This window comes from Lonchura striata, chromosome 8 (assembly GCF_046129695.1).
Source record: "Lonchura striata isolate bLonStr1 chromosome 8, bLonStr1.mat, whole genome shotgun sequence".
Classification (NCBI taxonomy): Eukaryota; Metazoa; Chordata; class Aves; order Passeriformes; family Estrildidae; genus Lonchura; species Lonchura striata.
In genome coordinates this window covers 15,557,786-15,580,539 of record NC_134610.1, presented here as the reverse complement: position 1 = coordinate 15,580,539, position 22,754 = coordinate 15,557,786, and the positions used below count along the sequence as shown (strand labels likewise).

At 63.6% G+C, this 22,754-nt stretch overlaps 4 protein-coding genes across 8 annotated transcripts; 1 reads left to right on the top strand and 3 right to left on the bottom strand.

Annotated features, from left to right (window-relative positions):
- Positions 1 to 518: 518 nt before the first annotated feature.
- On the bottom strand, positions 519 to 6,878 carry SLC11A1 (solute carrier family 11 member 1). Of its 2 annotated transcripts, XM_021526320.3 has the most exons (15): positions 6,825 to 6,878; positions 6,142 to 6,245; positions 5,320 to 5,442; positions 4,914 to 5,033; positions 4,039 to 4,145; positions 3,879 to 3,949; positions 3,705 to 3,772; positions 3,418 to 3,573; positions 3,141 to 3,299; positions 2,889 to 2,978; positions 2,593 to 2,712; positions 1,976 to 2,125; positions 1,820 to 1,893; positions 1,216 to 1,369; positions 930 to 1,136 (listed from the first exon to the last, which is right to left on the bottom strand). In XM_021526320.3, exons 1-15 carry the CDS (start codon positions 6,841 to 6,843, stop codon positions 1,035 to 1,037), a joined length of 1,617 nt encoding a protein of 538 aa, XP_021381995.2. In that variant the 5' UTR covers positions 6,844 to 6,878; the 3' UTR covers positions 930 to 1,034. The 2 variants fall into 2 exon arrangements, with proteins under 2 accessions (XP_021381993.2, XP_021381995.2); XM_021526318.2 differs by having other exon boundaries at positions 519 to 1,369.
- An 838-nt stretch (positions 6,879 to 7,716) lies between these two features.
- Positions 7,717 to 10,457, bottom strand: CATIP (ciliogenesis associated TTC17 interacting protein). The gene is made up of 10 exons (XM_021526214.3): positions 10,438 to 10,457; positions 10,192 to 10,275; positions 9,745 to 9,948; positions 9,560 to 9,615; positions 9,159 to 9,245; positions 8,864 to 9,034; positions 8,564 to 8,688; positions 8,396 to 8,472; positions 8,207 to 8,295; positions 7,717 to 7,963 (listed from the first exon to the last, which is right to left on the bottom strand). Exons 2-10 carry the CDS (start codon positions 10,265 to 10,267, stop codon positions 7,733 to 7,735), a joined length of 1,116 nt encoding a protein of 371 aa, XP_021381889.2. The 5' UTR covers positions 10,268 to 10,275; positions 10,438 to 10,457; the 3' UTR covers positions 7,717 to 7,732.
- Positions 10,458 to 10,568: 111 nt separating this feature from the next.
- On the bottom strand, positions 10,569 to 22,715 carry PNKD (PNKD metallo-beta-lactamase domain containing). Of its 2 annotated transcripts, XM_021526210.2 has the most exons (10): positions 22,619 to 22,715; positions 21,483 to 21,696; positions 13,218 to 13,333; positions 12,902 to 13,014; positions 12,613 to 12,671; positions 12,392 to 12,484; positions 12,007 to 12,170; positions 11,809 to 11,895; positions 11,583 to 11,698; positions 10,569 to 11,392 (listed from the first exon to the last, which is right to left on the bottom strand). In XM_021526210.2, the coding sequence occupies exons 1-10, from the start codon at positions 22,644 to 22,646 to the stop codon at positions 11,219 to 11,221; spliced, it is 1,164 nt and encodes a 387-aa protein (XP_021381885.1). In that variant the 5' UTR covers positions 22,647 to 22,715; the 3' UTR covers positions 10,569 to 11,218. The 2 variants fall into 2 exon arrangements, with proteins under 2 accessions (XP_021381885.1, XP_021381884.1); XM_021526209.2 differs by lacking the exons at positions 21,483 to 21,696; positions 22,619 to 22,715 and adding an exon at positions 14,344 to 14,422.
- Positions 14,838 to 20,720, top strand: TMBIM1 (transmembrane BAX inhibitor motif containing 1). Of its 3 annotated transcripts, none has more exons than XM_021526211.2 (12): positions 14,838 to 14,909; positions 17,871 to 18,114; positions 18,215 to 18,297; positions 18,368 to 18,432; positions 18,559 to 18,612; positions 18,734 to 18,784; positions 18,944 to 18,983; positions 19,118 to 19,155; positions 19,375 to 19,462; positions 19,571 to 19,666; positions 19,927 to 19,980; positions 20,078 to 20,720. In XM_021526211.2, exons 2-12 carry the CDS (start codon positions 17,898 to 17,900, stop codon positions 20,219 to 20,221), a joined length of 930 nt encoding a protein of 309 aa, XP_021381886.2. In that variant the 5' UTR covers positions 14,838 to 14,909; positions 17,871 to 17,897; the 3' UTR covers positions 20,222 to 20,720. The 3 variants fall into 3 exon arrangements, with proteins under 3 accessions (XP_021381886.2, XP_077641094.1, XP_077641095.1); XM_077784968.1 differs by lacking the exon at positions 14,838 to 14,909 and adding an exon at positions 17,209 to 17,245; XM_077784969.1 differs by lacking the exon at positions 14,838 to 14,909 and adding an exon at positions 17,501 to 17,525.
- Positions 22,716 to 22,754: the final 39 nt, after the last annotated feature.

Genomic DNA, 22,754 nt, shown 5'->3' with positions numbered 1-22,754 from the left:
TCACATAAACAAGCGCGGCCCCCGGGAGCGGGGGGGGGGGGGGGTGTCCCTTCCCGGAGTGGGGGGCACAGGCTGGGGGGGGGCGGGTGGTGCCCGGCCCCCAAAATTCCAGCTCCACCGGCCGGCGGCGGGGGTCGGGAAGGGGATTTTGGGGTGGGGTGGTGGTGGGTCCTGGGGAGAGGGGGGAGCCTTGAAACAGCCAGGGAGCGTCTCGCAAGTGCGGCCCGCGGCGCGCCGGGACCCCCCCGCCCCGGAGCGGGCCCGAGCGGCTCCGCGCCCGCATCCGGCGGCACCGGCAGGCGGGAAACGGGGCATCCGGGGCGGAGAGGGCACCCAGGGCCCCACCGCCCAGTCCCCCCGCCCGGGGCAATGCAGAAAGCTGGCGCTGAGCCCCCCGCGCCGACGCGGCCGAGCGTTGGCAGCCCCGGCCACTCCCCCGCCCGGGGCAAAGGGGCCGCCCCCGGTCCGGGTGGGCCCAGGGGGTCGCCGCCCCACGCAGCAACAGCAGCGAGGCCGGGTCACGAACACGCCGTTTATCTGCCGTCTCCCTCCCCCCACGTTTCGGAGCCGCCCGTGGGGATGGGGCCGGTCCCGGGGCTGGCCCCGCTGGCGGCGGGCGCTGCGGGTGGCTAGCGGTCCCCGGCGGTAATTAGCGGTCCCCGGCGGTAATTAGCGGTCCCCAGCGGTGATTAGCGGTCCCGGGAGCCGGCGGATCCTGGCGATAATGAGCAGGGGAAGTCTCCGGCGCGGCTCATTCACCGGAGCGTCCGTGCCAATGGATGGGGGAATCGCCCGCTGCCATCCCACTCCCCTCGCGTCAAGCCTGGACCAGCACCCCGGAATTGGCGGGGGTTGGGGGTGGGAAGAAGCGCTGAGCTCGAAGATCTTGGGGGGAGGTCTGCCTGTGTGATAACCCTTTCCTTGCTGGGTGCATCTCTGGCTAAAACATGCCCGGACTCGGAGTGGCAGGAAATCCGTGTCCAGGAGGCCGCGCTGGGCCGGGCCGTGGGGATAACAAGCAGGGATGGGATCTGTCACCGTGTCTCTGTAGGGTCGAGGGCGAGACCGAAATTGAAGCGGCTGTGGTGGCCCCGGGCCAGGAACCGGGCTCCGTGTGCGATAGTGCATGTCCAGATCTGCAGCGGCAAAGAGGACAAGTCGATGAGCGCCCACCAGGGACACTGTCCCGCCCCTATCCCGCGGTGCCAGCCCTACCAGGTAGGCGACGAAAGCCACGTAGGCAGCCAGGAGCAGGCTCAGGGGAATGTAGTATTCCAGGCCGTGCAGTGTTGGCAAAAAGTCCACCACGAAGTAAACATTGATGGCGCAGACCAGCCCCGTTATGAGGGTCATCAGCACCTTACCCGGGCTGTGAGCAGGGCAGAGGGCATCAGTGCCAGGGCAGGGCCCCATCCTTTGGGCCGCTGGACACAGAGGGCTGGGGGAACTGAGTTTGCAGGTGAACCAGACCCAAACTGGGACATTTCTGCACCCCACAGTTATATTTCACCCCGTGGTGGGACTCTAGGAGTGGATTTTGGCCACCTTCCAAATCCAGTGCTGGCAGTGCCAGGAGGATGCTGAGGATCCAGGGGTGCCCAAGGAACCAGATGGGTCACTGGGAGGATGACAAAGTAGTGATGGGGTCTGTTCCACTCTGGCTGCCCTGGGCAGGTGAGAACGAACATACCCCTCCAATGTCCGTACACTAATTGCCCCATGGCAGGGTTTGGGGGGCAGGATGGGCCAAAGGGAAGGTGCCTGCAGCCAGAGCTCCCTACTCTGCCTCCTGTGTGGCTCCCCATGCCCCAGCACTCACAGGCTGTTGCTGAAGTCCTGCATGAGCGGGTGCAGGCTGGTGAAGGTGAGGACAGGCAGGACGGCAAAAGGCAGCTGAAAGGAGAGCGGGATGAGGACATCATGGCTGCCAGGCTGGGGTGTTTGGGGGGCAGGTGATGCCCTCCCACCCCCTTACCAGGATGCTCTGCAGGACGTTGAGCAGGTCATTCATGCCTGTGAGGTGGCTGACATCCTTGAAAGCAGCCACGAAGACAGTGGGCAGGATGGCAAAGGAGCGGGTGAAGAGCACCCGGGCGAAGCGGGACCAGCGGAGCTGCAGGAAGCCCTGGAACACGGCAGAGCCTGCACCCTCGCTGTGCCTGCACCCTCGCTGTGCCTGCACCCTCGCTGTGCCTGCACCCTCGCTGTGCCTGCGGCCCCCAAAACCCTGGCTGGGAGGAGCGTGGGGGGCATCTCCCTCTCCTTTGTGGCAGGGCACTGAGCGAGCTCTTGCAGGGCTGCCGGGCCCCACTAGGTGTCAGCTCCGACTCGTTAAGAGAGGATCTTATTAATTAGGGAAACATTGCGTGGGGCGCCCACAGGGTGCAGTGGGTGGACGCTGTCTCCATCCCACCTCGTGCTAGCAAGCTGCCACCCACCAGCTCCCTGCAGGAATGGTGGGCAATTAACTCTTCCAGATACTCCTGGGGGGAGTGTGTTGCCCATAGAACTCCTCCACCCAGGACCCACCTGTGATTTCCCTGCCCTCAGCCCCTCCCTGTGGGGGCAAGGGCCAGCATCCCTATCTCTCACCTCCATGACGAACTGCCCTGCGTAAGTCCCGGTCATTGTGGAGCTCTGTCCTGCTGCCAGGATCCCGATGCCCCAGATGTACAGTGCTGCTGCCCCGAAATAGCAGCCCAGGATGACACCCTGTGTAGGGACACTCCAGTGAGCACCCTAAAGTGTCCCCTACCCCAGGCATGCCCATCAGCTCCCAGCCTTCTGGTGGGGTTATAGCTGCCCCCAGGCCCAGGGCTCGATGGGGAGAGTGCTAAGTCTCCCACGTGGGAAGGGATGCTCACTGGACACAGCCTGGTGGCACTCACCCCCTGGTAGATATCCACAGAGACTGTCTCGTTGTTGGTGGGGAAGATGCCGGCGAAGTGACTGATGCTGCTGTTGATGCACTTGTTGTGCTGTAAGGCAGAGTGTGACAGCCACCCAGCAGCTCCCACAGACACAGGGGATCCCCACACGTCACCTCTCAGGGAATGAGAATATGCCGGGGGATGCTCGTCCCACCCATGTCCACAGCTGGGCACAGCTGTCATCTCCCGTGGCCATGACGTGACACTCACCACGTCCTCATTTCGCTGGTGGTAGAAAGCCTGGCCGAAGACAGCCATGACAAAGAGGTTGATGAGGAAAGAGACAAAGAGGGCCAGGCAGGACTCGGTCAGGAAATACATATTGGCCTCCTGCACTGCTTCCTTCTTGGCGCGGTCGATCAGCCGTGTCTGGGCATGGCCAGCGACATGGGTGTGAGCCCCTGTCCCACAGCCAGGACCATGTGGTCCCCACCAAGCGTACCCTGAGGCACCCAGAACAGTGCCCGTGGCAGTGCCTTGATCTCACCTTGACCAAGGAGGAGTGGAGGAAGATGTTATGGGGCATAATGATGGCGCCGATGATGCCCATGGCCTGCAGCAGCTCGTTTCGCCCACAGCCCGGGCAGCTGGGCAGGAAAATGCCCTTCAGCACCTCCACCTGCCTTGGCCTCACCACCACATACTGAGAAACAGGGAGAAGGGGCACTGTGAGCTGCCACCCCGCTACTACAGGCTGGTAGCAGTGGGGACACCATATGGTAGGGTCCCTTGCCACCCTTGAGGAAAAGGGTTATCCCCAGCTCCCCCCTTCACCTCATAGCCAAAGGTCAGGGCCATGATGGTGATGAGGAGGCCGAAGAAAGCCTCCAGTTTGCGGAGCCCTAGAGAGGTCAAGAGAAGGGGTGGAACAGAGCAGGGGACACTGGTGCCACATGGGCACCAGGGCTGCCTGGGTGACAGTACCCCAGCCCTCATCCTGGCACTCACCGTACTTATCGAGGAAGAGGAAGAAGAAGGTGTCCACGATGGTGATAAGGACCCCACCCCAGAGGGGGATGCTGCAGGATGGCCAGGGCAGGATTAGATACATGGCTCTCTGTGGAGTAGGGCCATGGGGGAAGCTGGAGGTCCCTGAGGGGAGGCTCACCGGCCAGCTGAGAGCAGGCTGAAAGCAATGGCTGTCCCGATCACCTCCTGCATGTCAGAGCCGATGATGGCGATCTCAATCATGAGCCAGAGCAGCACACGGGGCACCTGGAGGGCACAGGGCACATGAGGTGCCTGGGCCCACAGCAGTGTGTAGCTCTGGGCAAGCTAGCACAGCATCCTGGGTGCAAATCCCTGTCTCCAGGCTGGAGCAGGAGAGCAGCCTGGGGACCCCAGAAGACCCCTCTCAGCTTCTTTCACAACACAAACTCAGGATGAAAGATGGATGCTAAATCTGAACCCGCTGCCCCACTCCTCATCCCCACCCCAGTGAGAGCTGAGGATAGGACCCATCTGTCTAGATAGATGGGTTTGAGGGAGGTGGGGCAGAGGGATGTGTCCAACCCTCCTTTTGGGGACCTGTAATTCAGCCAGTGTCTCCTTGCTCGTTCCCCCCATCAGGATCTTGACACTTCGATGGGACCCTTAACTCCCCCCTCCTCTGTCATGTGAGCCCTCCTCTCGAGCCCCCCCACCCCGTTTCTGCCCCAACACGCACAGGCTTTCTCTCGTCTCGGCTTCGCGTTGCTGCCCCGACCCTGGGCTCACCCCCGCGGGGGACGCTCTCATGTGTCGCCAGGTCAGACCGGGACACTGACGCAGTGCTTACCACCTCCCACCCTGGTCCCTGTACTAGAGGGGCGTGGGCACTAGGTGGGGAGGGCTTGGGGAGGCTTTGAGGAGCCCCTGAGAGAGGCAGGGCTCTCACAGCATCTTCCTGCTCCCCTCCAGCCCTGCAAGTCCCTGCTAGGACTGCCACCAGCCCAAGCACAGGGTCCCCCCCAGACTGTCACCCCCATCCCCATGGTTGCTCACCTTGGGGTAATAGAGGTAGCAAATCTCGCCCAGGTCTTTCCCGGTCACCACGCCTAGACGGATGGCGAGGCGCTGGCACAGCAGCCCCAGGACGGTGGCCCACAGCAGCACCCACAGCAGCTGGGGAGCAGGAGGGAGGGAGGCAGCCGGGACTGGGTACTGGGCAAAATCCAGCCGCCCGGGGGTCCCCAGTTCAACCAGGGCTGCAGGGAAGAGAGGGGGCGCGGGTGCTCTCCGAGCCCAGTCAGAGGGGTGCCCCCGTGGCACCCCTGGGTGTCCTCACCCTGTGCCGAGGCCCCCCGTGCCCTTCCTGCCCCCGGGCTGGGGAAGCCGGCTGGGGAAGCCGTGGGCAGCCGTTGGCGCTGCAGAGGTGACGAAACCCCCGCCTGCCCCGGAGCCCGCTCACCTTGAACCCCGCCAGCGCCCCGCTCTGCAGGTCCGACTCCACGTTGCCTGGGTCCAAGTAGGCGATGCTCATGAGGAAGCCGGGACCGGTGAAAGCCCAGAGTTTCCTAAAGCTGAACCCAGGCTGGGACAAGGCAGCAGGTCAGAGCCAGGAGCTCCCGTTCAAAAGCAGCGTCTCCTAATTGCACATCCAGCCCCCTTTAACCCAGTGCTGCCCGCATGGGTGTGTTCAGCACATGGAGGTCATTTCCCGGGCAGTTTTGGAGAGGGAACTGCTGCCCCCAGCCTCTCCCTGTTTAGCAGCAGTGCTGGAGGGGCAGTGAGCCCCGTCTGACCCAATGGACAGTGATGTGCAGGGGGGTCCCAGGGCTGTCAGGCACTATTGCATTCCGTGGGACTGCTGTCCTCTGCTTTTGCTACTCCTCCTGACTAGGGAATACCATTCCTTCTCCTATGTTCCACTGCCCTGGGACCAGACAACGATGGGGGGGGCCTTTGGGGTGCAAGCAGCCTTGGGGTGCCCTACTGGGCTCATCCATGGGTGGCCCAGGAGGTGGTGTGTGAGCAGTGGGGTGATCCTTGTGGCTGGGTAGCACCTTGCCCCATTGTCTCAGTTTCTTCATTTGGAAAACTTTAAGTATGGAAACACTCAACCTAGGGCTGTGACTTGCTTGAGCTGGGTCTGGGGTGCTGGGGGCATGTCCCCAGGGCATGTCCAAGACACATATTCCCCGCTGCAGTGGCCCTTTGCCTCCCCACCTCCAGCTCCCTGCAGCACTGTCCCGCTGCCCTGCCCTCCCTGAGCCAGCCTTGCAGCACCTACCCCGCTGCCCTTGGGGATGCTGATGAGCTCATCCAGGTAGGTCTGGTCCCGAGTGCCAGGGCGCTGTGGGGGCATGGGGCCCCTGTTCAGGGACTTGGTGAGGCCTGAGGGGGACAAGGAAGAGGAGGGCAGGTGGCAGCCTGCCAGGGGGACAAGGACACTGGTGGGCTGGCAGCCCTGGTACCAGCTTCCTTCAGTCCCACCTGACCCTGCCTGATGAACCCATGAGGGGAAAGCACCAGTTTTCCAGGGGGAGCATGAGGATGGCTCTATGGGATGTATCAAAGGCTACCCAAAGGGACCAGATGCCACCTCCAGCTCAGGTGTCCTAAAATCCTGTCTGAGCCCCATTTTCACCAGTCCGAGACCCAAGTGCATTTCTCCAGCAAGGACTGGAGGGGACCCTACTCCAGCTTCTGCTGCTGGATGGGCATAAAGTGAGGACAAGAAGCTGGTACTGGTCCTAATACCCCCTTTGCAGCCCCTACATCCTGGGAATTGGTTGAATTACATTCCCAGGCTTGAAGGAACAGAGAATGGGACAGGTGGGGAATCCAGGACAGGCGGGGGGGAATGGTGCCCACTGAAAGATGGAGCACAGCCAGGGGTCTCAGGGTGGAGGGAAGGGGGTCTAGGGGATGAAAGAAGTCACAAGGGGACCCAAGAAGTGTTGTGAGGCTCACCTGGCTCCAGTGATGCCATGTGTGGACCTGATCCAGCCACAGTGCTGAGGCGTCCTGAATTCAGCTCAGAGTGCAGCGCCTGCTGCCCAGCTTTTAAAGGATCCCCCCCGCAGTTGTGTCATCCCTCCCCCTCCTCGGGAGGAGAGGAGGAGGATAGGAGAAGGAAGTGCTCCTTCCCTACCCTTATGAGCACACACAGTCTCGGTTCCCCCCCCACCCCCCCAGTGCCAGGAGGCCCCTTCCCTCCCCTTTGCCTCACACACGTGAGTGTGTGAGAACACGAGGCACTCTCACTGGGGCGTGGGAGCATGTCTGCCTCTCACTGGCCATCACATGCCAAATGTTCTGCTTGGGTGACTGGAGGGACAGGGGACAGTGTCCCACAGAGCGAGAAGGGAGGGCTGTCCCCACGGGAGTAGGGGAAATGCCATAGAAGTGGGAGTGAGGAGGAAGCAGGCACGTGTTGCATAAGGAGATAAAAATGCAGCCTTAGCTGCTGGGGGAAGCACACAGGCAGGCAGGCTCTGTGGCACAGGGTGCTCACATCACCCTCGGGTGCAGCGAGCTTCACGCCTAAGATGGAGTGCCAGTGTTGCAGTGACAAGCTGTGCCAACAAAAGTGGGTACCCTTCTGCCAGCCAGGCCTTGTCTCACAGGGAGATGGGCAAGGGGTGTCTCCCAGGAACATGTTGGGGGGTGGCAGGTGCAGGGATGTGAGCCTGGCCCTGCTCCACAGTATGCCCCAGGCATCCCCCACCCCCTAAGCAAGGCCTAGAACAGCTGGGAGAAGGACAGGATCCCAACCAGAAGACATGGTGGGGCTTCAGCACACAGCTCAGTTCCACCTGCCCTCCCTGAGCCTCAGTTTCCCCAAAGCAAACAGGACTGGACAGGTGGAGCCGGCTGCTTTATTTGCTGTTAGATGGAGGGTGGCCAGCTGGGGAGTTGGGGAGGGGGCTGGCAGCTCCAGTGGAGCCAAAGGGGCTCCCAATGGGCCGCTGGTAGGCGAAGAATTCCGCAGCAAAGGAGATGGTGTCATGTGGCTGCTGGAGGAGCAATGCCTGGAGGAAGTCAGACAGCAGTGCCCGGACCTCGGGGTGCTGCTGGAGGTAGGCAGCATGGGATAGTTGCAGCTCATCCTGCAGTGGGGGACAGGATGGGCATGAACACACATTTCCCCCTGGGCACTGAGCCAGGGTGAGGGGGACAGGAGTCAGAGTGAGTGGGACAGGAGCCTGGGTCCTCTCCCACACTTAAGAAGGCGTGAGGAAGGCTGTTGGTCAGCCTGCCCCCTCAGTGTGCTTCCTGGGCACACCAGGGGAGACCCTGCTGGAGATTGGCACAGCCCCATGTCCCCTTGTCCCCATGTCCACCCATCTTACCTTCCTGTCCAGGAAATAGCAGTAGAGCTCCATGTCCTCCTTCCAGTCCAGCGGTTCTTTGGGGAAGGGGAGCTGAGGCTCAAACTTGCCTGGCAGCAGAAAGGCAGGGCAGAGTGTTCCCCCTTGACTTCTAGACAGTGGGGAGGGGCTGCCTGTGCTGGGGGGACACAAGCCTTCCCTGCTCAGTACCTGACTTGCTGAGGATGGATTCATCCTGTAGAAGCATCAGCACTGGAGAGCCGATCTGCATCAGCTGAGCCAAACGCCTGAGAGGGGAAGAAGAGCCCTTGACCCCCCCATCCTGGGTCCCAGCAGACTGGCAGGGCTGGGGTGCTCTGACCAGAGCCCTGCCCTTACCCGCTGGGGAGGAAGCTGCTGTGCCACACAGTGCGGGCGCCTGCGCCGGCGTGCACGGCTCGCTCGATCACGAACACCTCAGCCTCTGCCGAGCCCACTGCCTGCCGCTGGATGCCCAGGGCAGACTGGGGGCGGTACGGCCAGGGGTCAGCCTTGTCTCAGAGTCACCTCTGCCCCCAGCTGCCATCCCCATGTGTCCCCCCACACTGTCAACCACATTCTGCCCGCTCCTGCTTCCCTCATCCCAGCCTGGTGTCCCCAACCTGGCCCAGACCACGCCCGTGCTGGCTGGCGGCTCACATAGCTGGCGGTGCAGAGGTCGCCCTCGCTGTTGATGGCTGGGAAGACAAGGTCGAGGGGCATTGTCTGCCGGCGTGCCAGCACCCGCAGCAGCAGGAGGCTGGCACCCTCCAGCAGCCGCGCCCGCAGCGTGGCCCGGCTGTATGAGAAGCTCTGGCACCGTGGCTCTGCCTGCAGAGAGACCTGGCTACCTCCAGCGTCCCAGGGACAGCAACCCCCGGAGCCTGGGCTCCCCTGGTGAGACAGGCCAGCTGTGCTGCCCCCTCCCAGGATGTGACCCTTCCCTCAACCTCACCCCTCCCTCCTGCAGCGTCTTTGTGACCGTCATCCCGTGCTCGTGGCTCACGATGTGGGTCGTCTTCTCTATGGGATATGGTCTGAGCTGCGGGAGGGATGGGAGGCACAGGGTGGAGGGTAGAGCCAGGGCACCCCTCTGAGTGGCAACCCCAGCACCGCTGTCAGTCGGGGTGCCATACCAGATGCATTGTGGGAAACTCCCCATCCCAGCTGCCACCCAGAGGGGATGGGGACTAGGCTGCTGGGGCACAGCTGGAGTCTAAGCATGACAAGGGACACCAGACTACCCACAGCAGCCTTGCAGGGGGCACAGCCCCCAGGAGGGCACCACTGCAGGGCACACCCCAGGGCAGCGGGTAGGACACAGGGACGGGGACGTGCCACCACCATATCAATCACCTCCAGGCACTCCTGCTCCTCCTGCTCCAGGGTCTCCAGCTGCCAGGTCACGTAGGCTGCCAGAGCAAAGCCATGCTCAACCAATCCTGTTGGCACTGTCCCCGTTCCCAGCCCTGGGGGCTGGTGGACAGGGATGTTCCAGCCCTGGGGAGGAAGGAACCCCCTAAAAGCCACCCCTGGCTCACCTTTGAGGGTGCTGGAGGCAGGAACACCATCCTGTTTGCCTCGGAACCTGGTTTGCACCAGGATGCAGCTCTGCACCGGCTCACCTTCCCGCTGGTAGGGTGCCCACTGGGCTGCCATCCACCACTGGCCCTCTGCCTTGTCCCTCGGTGGAGTCACCACTGCCAGCGTCTCAGCAAACAGGCACCACTCCAGCTCCTTCAGCCCTGCACAGAGGTGATGGTGACCCCAACACAGAGGGACCGCGAGGAGATGGTCACTCTGGTCACTCCCCCCGAAGTGACTGTCGCCCCTGCCCAGTGCCCCTCCCTTTCTCCGTTCCCCCCGGAGGCTGGGCCGAGTCCCTCGCTATTTATCCCGCTTAACCCCTCACTCTCCGGCCCGCTGCCCCCCGCCTTGCCCCGGGCCCGGTGTGGCGGGACAAGGGGCAGGCTGGAGGAGGCACGCACCGATGAGGCTCAGGAACTCGGCAGCAGTGTCCGCCGTGCTCGGGGTGTCCTGCGGGCTCTCGGGACGGGGCTCCATGCCTCCCGCTGCCGGACCCTCGGGTGAGGGGGCGGCGGGGCTCCCCCGAGCCGCGGCGCCCGCCCCACGCGTGACCCTGGGGCGGCAGTGGCGCCCACCCCGCCTCCGCAGCCCCCAGCCCCGCCACTCCCCGGCCCCCGGTACTCCGGGCCCCGCCCTGCCGGACCGACCCCGGCGCCCCCCGACGCCTCCCGTCTCCCCGGCAACGCCCCGGCTCCTCCTCTTAAAGCGGCCGCGCCCCGCCGCCGGCTTTAGCGCCGGGGCGTCCCCACCGACGGGGAGAGAAAGGGACGAACAGGTGTAAAATCGATCCAGTCTTTTATTTGGGGCGTGGGGGTGATTGTGGCTCCGATCCCCAGCGAAGCAGCATCCCCCACACCCCAGCAGTGCGACTCTATGGTCCCGTCCCAGCGTGTGTGTGCGTGTGTGTACGTACAGGGGGGCTCTGGCGTCAAGGATGGGGTGCTGGAGAGGAGCCCCTTGCCTGGAGGTAGTACTGCCGGCCCGCCTCCCCTTGCTGGCTCCATCCCAGCCCCCACAAAGGAGATGCACAACACTGGGGGCTTAAGGGGAGGGGGCTGAGTGGTGATGGTGGTGGTGGAGGGGAAATTGGAGACTCACAGAAAAACGGGGGAGTGGGGTGGGAGGATTGTAGGAGAAACCCTTGGTGCCATTCCTATAGCCCCAGCAGTGAGGCGGGGGGCTACAAAATCCCCGAGAGAGGACTGAGGTGCTTCTATGTGACAGCTGGTGACCCCCAAGTTCGAGGGAGCAAAGGCAAGGATCACTTATGGGGTGCCCACTTAAGGGGGTGTCCACTCTTCCCCCTCCTCCAACCCTGCACCCCAGGAGGGAGATTCACAGCAAAACAAACCACACAATCTTGGGCTTCCTGTGCCCAGCCATCACCCGGCCCTGTGGAAAAGGGGGATCCGGGGAGTGGGGTGAGATCTAGGTGGCTTGGTAGAGGTCCTTGCGCCTCCGCACCTCCTTGAGGACACGGGCACGAAAGGCATCAAGGTCCTCCCCGTCGCCCTGCCACAGTCCCAGTGCGTCCTGCAGCTCCGGCCGGTGGGTCCGCAGGAAGGGGTTGTAGGTCTGCTCTTCCCCCAGCGTGGAGGGGCACTGCGGGGGCAGCTGCTCAGCTCCCCTGCTGGAGGCAGCGCCCCCGGCAAGGAGCTGGGAATGCCCCCAGAGCCCCCTGCCCTATGGCACCCACTATGCAAGAGGGTGTTAGGGTGCAGCATCCCTGCCAAGGCAGCCCCTTGAGGGGTCAGGGTGGTGGGTGCTGCACGCAGGGACCCCCATGCCTCACCGTGCTCCTCTTCTCCTGCCGTTGCTGCACTGCCCACTGCAGCTTCTGCTCCAGCGCGGAATTGTCCAGCTCCAGGAGGCTGGCGAAGGTCAGGCACTCCAGTGCATATTCGTGGCCTGTGGACCCCCATATGCAGCCCTTAGCATCACCCCCACCCAGCTTTCCCCCTTGGCAGTGAGGATTAGGGGGACACCAGCAGCGCTGCCCTGCTGTTGGGGACACTCACCTGGCCAAAGCAGCGTGTCCTCGCCCAAGCCCATGGCCAGGTCCAGGGAGGCGAGCATGGTCTCAGGGGAGCCTTCAAATGGCCTGCCTGGACCCCCACACAACTGCCTGTCATGGGGGGGGGTCTGGGGGGTACCCCTAAGCCCACCTCAGGATGGGGTAATCCCCCAGCCCCCTGTCTGGGGCTGGGTGCACTCACCACAGCCAGCAAGGAAGAGGAGGTCCCCAGAGAACAGGCAGGGGGGGCTGCGGAAGGGGCCCCCGTCCAGCACATACACCATGTGGCCCACAGTGTGGCCAGGAGTGGCGAGCGCCTCGAAGGTCAGGCAGCCCACGGTCACCTTCTCCCTGTCTGCAAGTGGGCTGTGCCGGGAGCAGGGAGCACTGTCAGGCTGCTCCCCCAGCCCCTCAAAATGCATGCCTCCCATGGCAACCCTTCTCACAGGCTGGAGTCAGGAGCATGCCAGGACTCTGCCCAACATGCTGCTGGGGGGATGGACTGGTGGGTGAGTGCTGCAGACAGTGGTGGTTGGGAATGCAGCTCCCCCCAGATTTACGGGGTGCTAGGGGGGTGTAGGACTTACTTGGTGAGCTGTGGGATGGCATCGAGAGCGCTGCCATACACCCTGCAGGAGTTGTGCTTCTGGCAGAGCGCCTCGTTCCCTCCGCTGTGGTCCCTGCAGAAAGGGAGGTCAGAGACCCTAAATGTACCCCCCACTAAATGGGGCAGGGCTGGGGGCTGCCTGAGGTGGGGCTGCCTTCACAGCAGCTACCAACCCTTCCAGGGCCACCTCTTGCCCCTTACCAGTGTTTGTGTGTGCAGAATATGGCCTCCAGCATCACCCCCTCATCTTCAATGGCAGCCTGGGGAGGAAATATGGACAGAGAAATTAGGAGGGACAGAGAACCCAAATACCAGTTTTCCCCTAAACCCTGTCTCTCCCTGCTCCCCTGTCGTGCTCCAATCTTGCCTTGGGCACTAATGGCTGCAGATTAGGGGCAGATTTGCTCCCCTTTAACCCCAAAATACAGACATGCCACTCCGTCACCTGGAGACAGCCAAACACCAGGTCAGGTTGTTGTGAGGGTCTCACCTGTACAGCCAGTGGGTCAGAGGGGTCGATGACAGCTGCTTGGCTGGAGCCAGTGTCGATGACCAGGTAGCTGTAGTTGTTGGAGAGCACAGGAATGGGCAGGATTTTCACCCCTGGGGAGGAAGAGACAGAGTCAAGGCATGATCCCCTGCAGCTGGAAAAGGCGGAGTCCAGGTCAAACTCCCCACATCTTACATCAAATTCTTAGTTAAATGTGTTTCAGGCAATTCAGTGATGGCAATCCTTCTCCAGCCCAAAGTGCCAGCGCTGGGGGACACCGCAAAGAGTGGTGTGGGAGGGGCTCGCCAGGACTCACCAGGGAAGCAGTAGGGCTGGGGCACGGAGTGGCCGTGCGGATATCGCTCCCGGGCCTTCTTCACCTGCCGCTGGTAGAAGAGGTAGCCCAGGCGTGTGCGGGCGTACAGGCTGTACCTAGGGAGGGCAGACACCCCTAGGCATTAAACCCCAGTTCCCCTAACAAACCCACTTGGGAAGGGGGCTACTGCCGGGGCTGTGACTCCCGCAGGGAACACATACAGGGCCACCTTCTCATTCGGGAGGGCTTCAGGAGGTGTGTGTGTGTGTGTATGTACTCCACACCCCAGATGCCTAGGGGTGTGGATGAGGGCAGGATTGGTTCCCCGAGCAGGCACCCTCCAGCTATTTCAAGCAGCAAGGACTGGGGAGGCATTGCTGCGGGGTGCTCAGCAGGAGGGGCTGGAGCTGGCTGTTCCTACCCATGCTCCGGGGGGGGGGACATGCCCAACCTTACCATGCTCCGGGAAATCAGGAAAGACAATGGGCCGAGGAAAAGGGCGGCAAAAAATGGCCCCGTGGATGTGGGTGTGCAAAAGACATCAGGCTGCGGGGCTCGGAGGGACCTCCCCGTTTCCACAGCAGCGCGTTTTGGGATGGGACGGGGAATGGTGCAATGAAGGACATGTAAAGACCCGGGTTGCAAAGTCCATTCCCGGCCGAGGGCGCCCCTGGATGGCGCACCGGGAGCGATCCCTGCAGTAGCCGGGGTTCCCCCGCGTTTGTGGCGGTGGGAGCCCGAAACCGAGGACAGGGGCTCCTGCCAGCGCCGGGTAGCCTGACCACGGCCGGGGCACCGGGGCAGGTCAGCGGTGACACCCGAGAGAAGGCGCCCCGCACGGGAGGGTGACCGGCACCGCGCGGGGGGAGGCGGCGCCTGGTCCCCGGCCCCGGCGGCCGGGCTGGCACCGACCGCCCCGACTCCCCGGCCGGAGCGGGCTGAGCCCCAGCCCGGTCTCTCCGTGCCGGCGCGGCCGCGGGTTCCTCCCCGGGCGGCTCCGCACAGGCAGGGGAGGGCGGTGGGCCCTCCCTCCCGGCGGCAGCACAAAGGCGGGCGGCGGTGGCTGCCTCCCTGCGGGGGTCCCGCAGCGGCGACCGCTCGCTCTTTCGCTCGCTCGCTCACTCACCCCAGCCGGAACAGCAGCGGGGCGGCGAAGGCCATGAGCGCGGCGGCGGCGCGGCGGACGCGGCGGAGGAGGCGCAGGCAGGCGGCCCCGAGCCCGCGCGCCCCGGCCGCCGCCGCCGCCGCCGCCGCCGCCCCGCCGGGCCCCGCGGCCATGCCGCCAACCGGCGTCACCGCCCGCCGCGCCGCGCCCCCTGCCGGCCCCGCCGCCGCGGCACCGGGAGCGGGGGGGACACACGCCCGGGGGACACACAGCGCTCGGGTCAGCCGCCGAGGGGAGGGGATTCCCCCCCGCCGCTGCGAGGGGTGTCCCCCCCTTGACGTCACTGCGTGAAGAAGGGGGTCCCTGAGTGACGCCGGAGCCGGCGGGAAGGAAGTCCCGGGGGGACGGGCAAGCACCGGCGGGGCCCGGGGAGCAGCGGGCGGAGAGCGCGCCCCGCTGCCGGCCCGGCTGCAGGGCGCGGGGCCGCCGCGGGGGGGCGCGGCGGGCGGCGCTGCCCCGCCCCGTCAGAGCCGGCCCGGCCCGTCCCGTCCGGCGGGGCCGCAGCCCGGCGGAGCAGCGCGCAGCAGGTAGGCTGGCCGCCCCGTCCGCGACCCCGCCGTGCGCGGGCACCGCCTGCCGCCCCCGGCAGCCCACTCGGTCTCTCGACTCCCGTCCGCCCGCTTCGTCCTCCCACCCCCCTGACCCTGCGCCCTCCGGTGCCACAGGCGGAGAGGGGCTGTCCCAGCGCTCTCCCGACGGAAACTGGGCGAGGGTGGGCGGCCAGTCGCTGAACAGCGGGGACGCGCTGCGACACCCCGCTGCCCCTGGCACGTCGGGTTGCGGTCCGGCGGCGGGAGGAGAGGGGACGGAGCGCGGTCCCGCCAGGAGGGACGCGGGGAGACGGGACCCCTACGCGCGGGGTCCCTCTCTAGCACTGGTGCTGTTTCCCGGACCCCACTCGATGGCGTGGCAGGGAATCGGGCCGTGTGCGGGGTGGTTCGTGGGAGGGCAGCGATACTTCTGCGATGGAGGGTGCCACGGACACCGTGGGGTGTCTCGGGAGGGGTCGGCACGGCTTTGTGCTTGGCAAGGTGTGGGGTGACATCATGGGGATGCGTGGGGACCAGCACTGCGCAGTGTGGGGGTGCCGGGGCTGGGGCACAGCAGGACGCTGCTGTCCCATGTCTGTGCCCCCGGGAGAGAGCTTGCAGAGGAGCAGGGATGTGGGAGAGGTGATGCTGAACCCCAGCAAACTTGTGTCGTGTGTGAGCGGTGTGGGCCAGTGGGGACATCCAGCCTGGGTGGGCTGTACTGACCCTCTCATGTCAAATGAGCAGGACTGGCCTGGGCTGCGCTGGGCCGGGACAAGTTGTGCTGTTTGTGTTGGATTGTACTCTACTGAGCTGTGCTGTGCCGCAGGAGGCAGCTGTGCCCTGTTGTACTGTACCAGGCTGTGCCATGCCATGCCAGGCTGTGCCACTCTGTGCTGTGCTGTACTAGGCTGTGTTGTACCAACCGGTGCTGTACTGGTGGGGAGCTTCCAAATTCTTCAAGAGTGAGGTGCTTTCTCAGGCAGCCTGAATGTGGGGAGCTCTGTCCCCCACCCCAAACCATGATCCCCTCCTAAGGTGGTTGTGTTTCCCCCAGGAACCTGTGGAGCTTGTGGCAGGGGTCTGAGCCTGGCAGGAGTGCCACGGTGGATGGTGGGAACACAACCCTGTGTTTCCCGTGAGATTGTGGAAGGGATCACGGTTGGCTGTGCCTCATGTGCCTGCTATATGTGCCTTATCTGTGCTGAGTCACGGTGCCCGTGCAGCGTAGCACCCTGTCCCTAGGGACCGTGTCATGCCACTGAGCTGACCCTGGGCTGCCATTTACCATCTAACTGGTGACCTCAGTTTTGGGACCGTGCAGTGCCATGGACCTAGGAGGATTCTGCTGCCTGCTTCCCTGGGTGTGGCAGCTGTTGGGACCTGTCAGGCTGGTTCCTTCCCTGTGCCCAAGGCTACCCCAATGCGGTGGAAACAGGAGGGGCTAGAGCAGTCACAAACTGCTGGTCATGGGCACAGGGTAGGACCCCACTGATCTGGTGCTGGCCAAATTCACCCTGCTTTCCCCAGACACCTGGGTTCCCTCTTGGGGACTCTGGTACCCCTGTAACTTGAGTGTCAGTCACAGAGGCTTTCCTAGGGTCAAGGTCCTATTTTGGCCCTTCCCTGGCCCCACAGATAAGGCGGTACCAGAGGGTCCCCTGTGCTTTCTGGGAAACCACAGTGTGGAGAAAGTGAACTTTCTGTCTGTATGGTCACTGCCACACCGGTTATTTATTTTTGGTGTTGTCGTCATCGTGATGGTGACGGGCAGTGTGACTGTGGCAGCTGTGCCGTGGCTGGCACGGCTGGATGGCAGGAGGGATAGAGGGCAGACACGGAACTGCTCCCTCCAGCCCCGCATGGCTGGCATGGGTGTGCCCTCGGCATTGTTGCCTGTCCCGGCCGGCTGAGGGAAACACTGATGTCACACAGATGGAAGTTCCCAATCCCCTCCTGGCCTGGTCCTGGTTAGGATCTGATCTTGGTTCCTTCCCTGGGATGGTCCCAAAATCACATCACAGCTGAGGGCAGGAGGGTTGTGGGGGCTCCTAGGACCTTCCTGGGGTCTGGGATGCCAGTGCTGAGGGGGTGGGAGGTGAGTATAGGTCTGGCACTCTCTACTGGCAGCGCTGTTGTTTTGCTGGCCTTGGAGATCCTGCTTTCCTTCTCCTCCTCCTGCTGGGACCAAGCCCAGCTGGCCCTGAGCCCGGGCTGCCTGCTCACAGCTCCCGAGGGCTCTGTTAAGGGGGCCTGGTGTGGCTGAGGAGAGGAGCTCAACCGCAGGGGGATCCCAACTCTGCTCCCCGAGGAAGAGTCCGTCTCCTGTAGAGGTGATGTGGGTGTGACGTCCCCTTGAAAGAGGACTCAGGAGCTCTGGAGTCCCTGTGTGATGCCCACAGCTGTTGGGTGGGGGACACCCCTGAAATGGGAGGGGCAGTGGGATCTGCATGGCTGTGATGAGAATCAGACCCTGTGTTTCCATCCCAGGCAGTTGGCAGGGTGATTGATGCCATTTGTCCTCAGTGTGGTGCTACCAGGAGCCACAGACCAGCCAGGGGTGCTGCTCCTTCCTCCCTGGCAATCTCAGGGTGGGCTTCAAAGACCGGAGAGGTCAGATCCCTTCTGAAAAGGTCACGTCCTCGACGCAGCTTGAGTCAGCGCGTGGCTGTGCCCTGCCCGCGGCTGACCGATGACGCAGGGGCCGGGGACTCAGGGCACAGGAATGTGGGTGGCCCCAGCCAAGGGACAGTGGGGACATCCCTCGTCTATTATTGACCTGCTGGCATTGGGGCCAACTTATCCTTGCTAATTAGGAGCCGCTATTAAAGTGGGAGGGGGAGGCTTTGTGGCTGCACGATCCCCTCTGTCCCTGCGCCTGTGGCTCCACTCACCAAGAACAGGTCCTGCTCGGGGAGGGTGACCTGTGCTGCAGCCCCACGGGTTCTGTCCCTGCAGGTGCCCGTGGCAGGCGCAGGAGCCGGCATGTCCCATCCCAGCGCACCCCCGCTCTACGATGACAAGAACCCCCTCTACCCCCCGCCCCCCGGGGGGTACCCCCAGCCCCCCCACTATGCTGGGGGGTACCCGCAGCCCGGGGGGTACCCTGCGGGGCCGGGGTACGCGCAGCCAGGGGCGCATCCAGCACCAGGGGGGTACCCTCACCCAGGCATGGCCATGCCCACCATGCCTATGCGGTTTGGTAAGTGGGGCACCTTGGATTATTTGGGGGAGGGTGCTAGAAATGGGGTGCTGTGAGGGGCTGCATGGCTGACCCTGCTGCTGGGAGGTGTCCCCCACAGGTGACAACGGCCTCGGGGATGGCTCTGCCTTCCAATCAGTTGACTGGGACGATAGGAAAGTCCGGCACGCCTTCATCCGCAAGGTGAGTCCCAAGGGACCAGGGGCACCTGTCAGGGTGGGGGGCCAAGTGCTGACCCCCCTGTCTCTTGCAGGTCTATGCCATCATCTCCCTGCAGCTCCTGGTGACGGTGGGAATCATCTCTGTGTTCACCTTTGTGTGAGTAGAGGGTTCCTCCTTACCTTTGTCCTGAAAAAGAGAGGAGCTTGAGTTCCTCGGGGGGTGTTTAGAAGAGACAGTAGTTGCTGTTTCCTTTCCCTCACACTTGTCCCTCCTCTCCCACAGCCAGCCCGTCCAGTCCTTTGTCCGGAGGAATGTTGCCATCTACTACGCCTCATAGTGAGTAGGGGCTCTGCTGGTTTGTGCCCCCCAGCTCCTGCCCCACATCCACAGCCTCCTGGCCCAGGGGCTGATCCTAGTGGGGGGTTGTGGGGCTCACACCTGTTGTCTCTCCTTGCAGTGCTGTGTTCCTGGTGACCTACCTGGTGCTGGCCTGCTGCCAGGGTCCCCGGTGAGTCCCTAGGGTCCCCAGGGTGGGGTGTGTGGGCACGGGGGTGTCTCCAGAGCATGAAGATAGGCTCCTGCCTGGGGCTGCCCCTGGGGGGTGGGGGCCAGGGGGACACGACATGGTTGCTGTCACTAGCTTACCTCTCTCCTGTTTCGTCCTCAGGAGACGCTTCCCCTGGAATATTATCCTGCTGAGCATCTTTGTGAGTGGGCTGGGACTGGCAAGGGGTCCTTGAGGTGTCCCCATGGCACCCCAGGTTTCCCTGGGTGTGCTGGGAGGGATAGGACGACTTGAGGACATGTGGGAAGGGACTGAGCTCACCCTTCTCTCCCACAGACGCTGGCCATGGGGCTGATGACGGGCACGATTGCCAGGTATGCCCTGGGGACCCCACGGTTATAGAATCTGGGGTCCCTCCTGTCCTCCACTATGCAGCCAGCTCAGCTGAGAGGCTGCCAGGAGCCAGAGGATACTCCAGTCCCTTGGGCTCAGGGACCACGGAGTTCCTGTCCACGGTTGGGGCTGTGGGGGAGGGTCTCCAGCACCCCTCTGGCAGGAGGATACTGAAGTGTGAGGTGACTTTTTGTCTGTAGCATGCACCAGACGAAAGCTGTCCTGATTGCCATGATCATCACTGCCATTGTGGCCATCGTTGTGACCATCTTCTGCTTCCAGACCAAGGCAAGGAGAGGGACGCACCCTGCCCTGCCCTTCTGGGGCCAGGTGTGTGGAGCTGGTCAGTGGGGACACCCTGGGCTCTCCTGTGACATATGTGTGTGTCCCCATCAGGTTGATTTTACATCGTGTCCGGGGCTGTTTTGCGTGCTGGGCATCGTGGTCATGGTGACCGGGATCATCACTGCCATCGTCCTCTCCTTCAAATATGTGAGTGGGAGGGAGAGAGGAGCTGTGGGGTGCCGTGGGTACTCCCGGTTGGCTACTCCCAGGGCTGGTGCAGGCGGGGGGTTTGGGTGGTCCCTTTGCTGGGAAGCAGGGTGTGGAAGGAAGGCAGCTTGCCTGCAGGGAGAGGATGCGTCAGCATCGGCAGCAGCTCCGCAGGAGCCGGGTGCGGGCAGGACCTGCCCTGCCTCGCCTGCTGCCTGCCAGCACCCGGCTCAGCCTGCCCGTGTTCCCTTCCTGCGCAGGTCCCCTGGCTCCACATGCTGTACGCAGCCATCGGGGCCATCGCATTCACACTGGTGAGCTGACGGCTGGAGCGGGCAGAGGGTGTGGGGCAGGGACTGGGGAGGGAGGAATTCCCCCTTGGTCCTTGCCTGACACTCTCTGTCCCTGCAGTTCCTTGCCTATGACACCCAACTTGTGCTGGGAAACAGGAAGAACACACTGAGCCCCGAGGAGTACGTCTATGGTGCCCTCACCATCTACACTGACATCATCTACATCTTCACCTTCATCCTGCAGCTAGTGGGCCGGGATTAGCCCCATCCTGTCCCTCTCCAGCTGCTCCTCACTCCTCCTCTGGTCTCTGTACAGGATAGTCTGCTTACTGTGACTCTTAATGCTTTGGCATTCCTACCTGTAGGCTGCTAAGGAAAGGGCTTCCCTTGATCATCCCCCAACAAGCCTCTGAGGGCAGTGGGGAGGGCTGGCTGCCAGCGTTAAGGCAGTTTAGCCCAGCTTTGGCACTGCTTACCGAGGCTGTGCCAATGGCATTGGGTTGGCGGGATGTCACAGCCCTGCCTGGGCACAGGGAGCTGGCAGCGGCCGCTGGGATCATGTTGAGATTTTTTGCCAGAGAACAGTTGGTGTCATTCACTCTGTGCCTTAAATGTGCCATGCCCCCTCCCTGAGCTGTGGCTGTGCCCAGGGTGGGCAGGGGGCAGCTGGGACCTCTGTGGCAGAGCTTGCATTGCAGAGGCCCTGCAGCCACGGATGTGGGCAAAGTTGCACTTGCTAAATAAAATACTTCAGTTTTCCAGATAGTCCCAGTCTTACTTGTGTGGCAACTCCCTCAAAAAACCCGTGGGCAGACTCAGTGGGGGCTGCGGCCTGGTGCAGCACAAACACTGCTTTGGGATGGGAAAACCAAGGTCAAACTGCTCCAAGCCTGGCCTCCCTCCCCTGCCCTGCTATTGTGGGCACAAGCCCAGCTGCAGAACAGCTGAGGCCCGCACTGCTGAGGCAGGCAGAGCCTGGGGCTGAGCATTGAGGGAGCAACCACAGTGGCACTGAGCTATTTCACTTTATTTGTCCCTATTCAGCTCCACATTCATGGCCTGGACAGGCAGGGCAGATGCCACTGTCATGCATTCCATGGGGCTGGTGTCACCTTGGCCAGTCCCTCCAAGGTGCCGCAGTGACAGCCTGGGCATGGGGGGCAGCTTGGCTATGCCCTCCTGACCATCCTGCTGTACCGCTCTGTCTCATACTCGCCCTGGTTGGCTTCCATCATTGTTCGGCGGATTCTGAGCTGCTCGAGGCGGTTTTTGTCCACTTGCCATTTGGCCAGGAAGAAGAGGAGGATGCCAGAAGGCAATCCAATGGCCCTGCAGGACAGCCAGCAGTTAAGGAGATGGAGAGAGTATGTGAGGAAACAAGGGTGCTGTGCCAAGCTGGGGCTGCATGGACAGTGCCCTGTTCAGCACTGCAGACCCCCAGGACACCCTGTTCCACCCCGGGACCCACAGAGCAGAGCAGCCTCCCAGTGCCGACCCTCTCCCACCTGAGCTGAGCCACTCACCAGGCCACCCCCACCGGCTTCATGGGGTTCTTGCCCTTCTTGCGTGTGGGGATGTACTCCACGCCCTCGGGGAGCCCCCCACTGCTGGGCTCCTGACTGGCACGTTGTCCGGCTGGCCGGGGGCAGCTCTGCCCAAAGAGCCGCGTGCCCCGGGCGTCCGGCCGCCCCCGGGCCTTGGCAGGACACGCTGCAGCTCTTACTGCCACCAGCAGTCCTGCGGGGAGAGAAGCGTTAGGGAGGGGCAGCCATGGGGCAGTGTGGGGGGCCCAGCCCGGGCTGCCTGAAGCTCCTGTACCTGCCCTTATCCCAACCCTCTTCCCTGCTTTACCCTGGCTCTATTCCTGCCTTACCCCGGCTCTATCCCTGCCCTTTTCCTGGCTCTATCCCTGCCCTTACCCGGCTCTATCCCTGCCCTTTTCCCGGCTCTATCCCTGCCCTTGTCCGGCTCTATCCCTGCCCTTTTCCTGGCTCTATCCCTGCCCTTACCCGGCTCTATCCCTGCCCTTTTCCCGGCTCTATCCCTGCCCTTGTCCGGCTCTATCCCTGCCCTTTTCCTGGCTCTATCCCTGCCCTTTTCCTGGCTCTATCCCTGCCCTTACCCGGCTCTATCCCTGCCCTTTTCCTGGCTCTATCCCTGCCCTTACCCGGCTCTATCCCTGCCCTTTTCCTGGCTCTATCTCTGCCCTTACCCGGCTCTATCCCTGCCCTTTTCCTGGCTCTATCCCTGCCCTTACCCGGCTCTATCCCTGCCCTTACCCGGCTCTATCCCTGCCCTTACCCGGCTCTATCCCTGCCCTTGTCCGGCTCTATCCCTGCCCTTTTCCCGGCTCTATCCCTGCCCTTTTCCTGGCTCTATCCCTGCCCTTTTCCCTGTCCATCCCCATTCCCCTGCCACAGGCGCTGCCCTTCCGCCAGGGGGCGCTCGAGGGCGGGGCCTGAGCCGAGGGCGTGGCCAAGCGCAGCGGGGGCGTGGCCTTAAGGCCTGTCCTCGGCGGGGCGGGGCGGGGGCGCGTCTCGGAGCGCTTCTGCCGAAGGCCGCGGAGCAGCGCCGTGAGAGAGGCGGCGGAGCGGCGCCGGTCCCCCCGCCCCGGGGCTGCCCCCTGCTCCTGCCCACCCGCTCGCCCGCCCGCCGTTACCCCGCAATCCTCCTCGCGCCGCCGCCATGGCGCCGGTGTGCGCCAGCGGCTCCGCTGCATGCCGGGAGCTGCAGTCTCGGCGTTCGGGGGCCGTCGGCGGGCGGCGCCGCGCGGAACTACATCTCCCAGGGTGCAG

Excerpts from the sequence above, each read along its gene's own strand:
- PNKD (XM_021526210.2), bottom strand. The coding sequence starts at position 22,646 with ATGGCGGCGGCGCGAGGAGGATTGCGGG. Across the intron at positions 13,334-21,482 it reads AAGCCGGTGGGGGTGGCCTG|GTACAGCCTGTACGCCCGCA; the intron begins GTGAGTGGCTCA and ends TGCCCTCCCTAG. Across the intron at positions 11,896-12,006 it reads CCTCTTCCTTGCTGGCTGTG|GCAGGCCATTTGAAGGCTCC; the intron begins GTGAGTGCACCC and ends GTGGGGGTCCAG.
- TMBIM1 (XM_021526211.2), top strand. The coding sequence starts at position 17,898 with ATGTCCCATCCCAGCGCACCCCCGCTCTACGATGACAAGAACCCCCTC. Across the intron at positions 18,433-18,558 it reads ATCTCTGTGTTCACCTTTGT|CCAGCCCGTCCAGTCCTTTG; the intron begins GTGAGTAGAGGG and ends CCTCTCCCACAG. Across the intron at positions 19,156-19,374 it reads ATGACGGGCACGATTGCCAG|CATGCACCAGACGAAAGCTG; the intron begins GTATGCCCTGGG and ends TTTTGTCTGTAG.
- SLC11A1 (XM_021526318.2), bottom strand. Across the intron at positions 5,443-6,141 it reads GCATCCCCAAGGGCAGCGGG|CCTGGGTTCAGCTTTAGGAA; the intron begins GTAGGTGCTGCA and ends GCCTTGTCCCAG. Across the intron at positions 1,894-1,975 it reads ACGTCCTGCAGAGCATCCTG|CTGCCTTTTGCCGTCCTGCC; the intron begins GTAAGGGGGTGG and ends CTCTCCTTTCAG.
- CATIP (XM_021526214.3), bottom strand. The coding sequence starts at position 10,267 with ATGGAGCCCCGTCCCGAGAGCCCGCAGGACACCCCGAGCACGGCGGAC. Across the intron at positions 9,949-10,191 it reads CGAGTTCCTGAGCCTCATCG|GGCTGAAGGAGCTGGAGTGG; the intron begins GTGCGTGCCTCC and ends ACCTCTGTGCAG. Across the intron at positions 7,964-8,206 it reads GCTATTTCCTGGACAGGAAG|GATGAGCTGCAACTATCCCA; the intron begins GTAAGATGGGTG and ends CCCCCACTGCAG.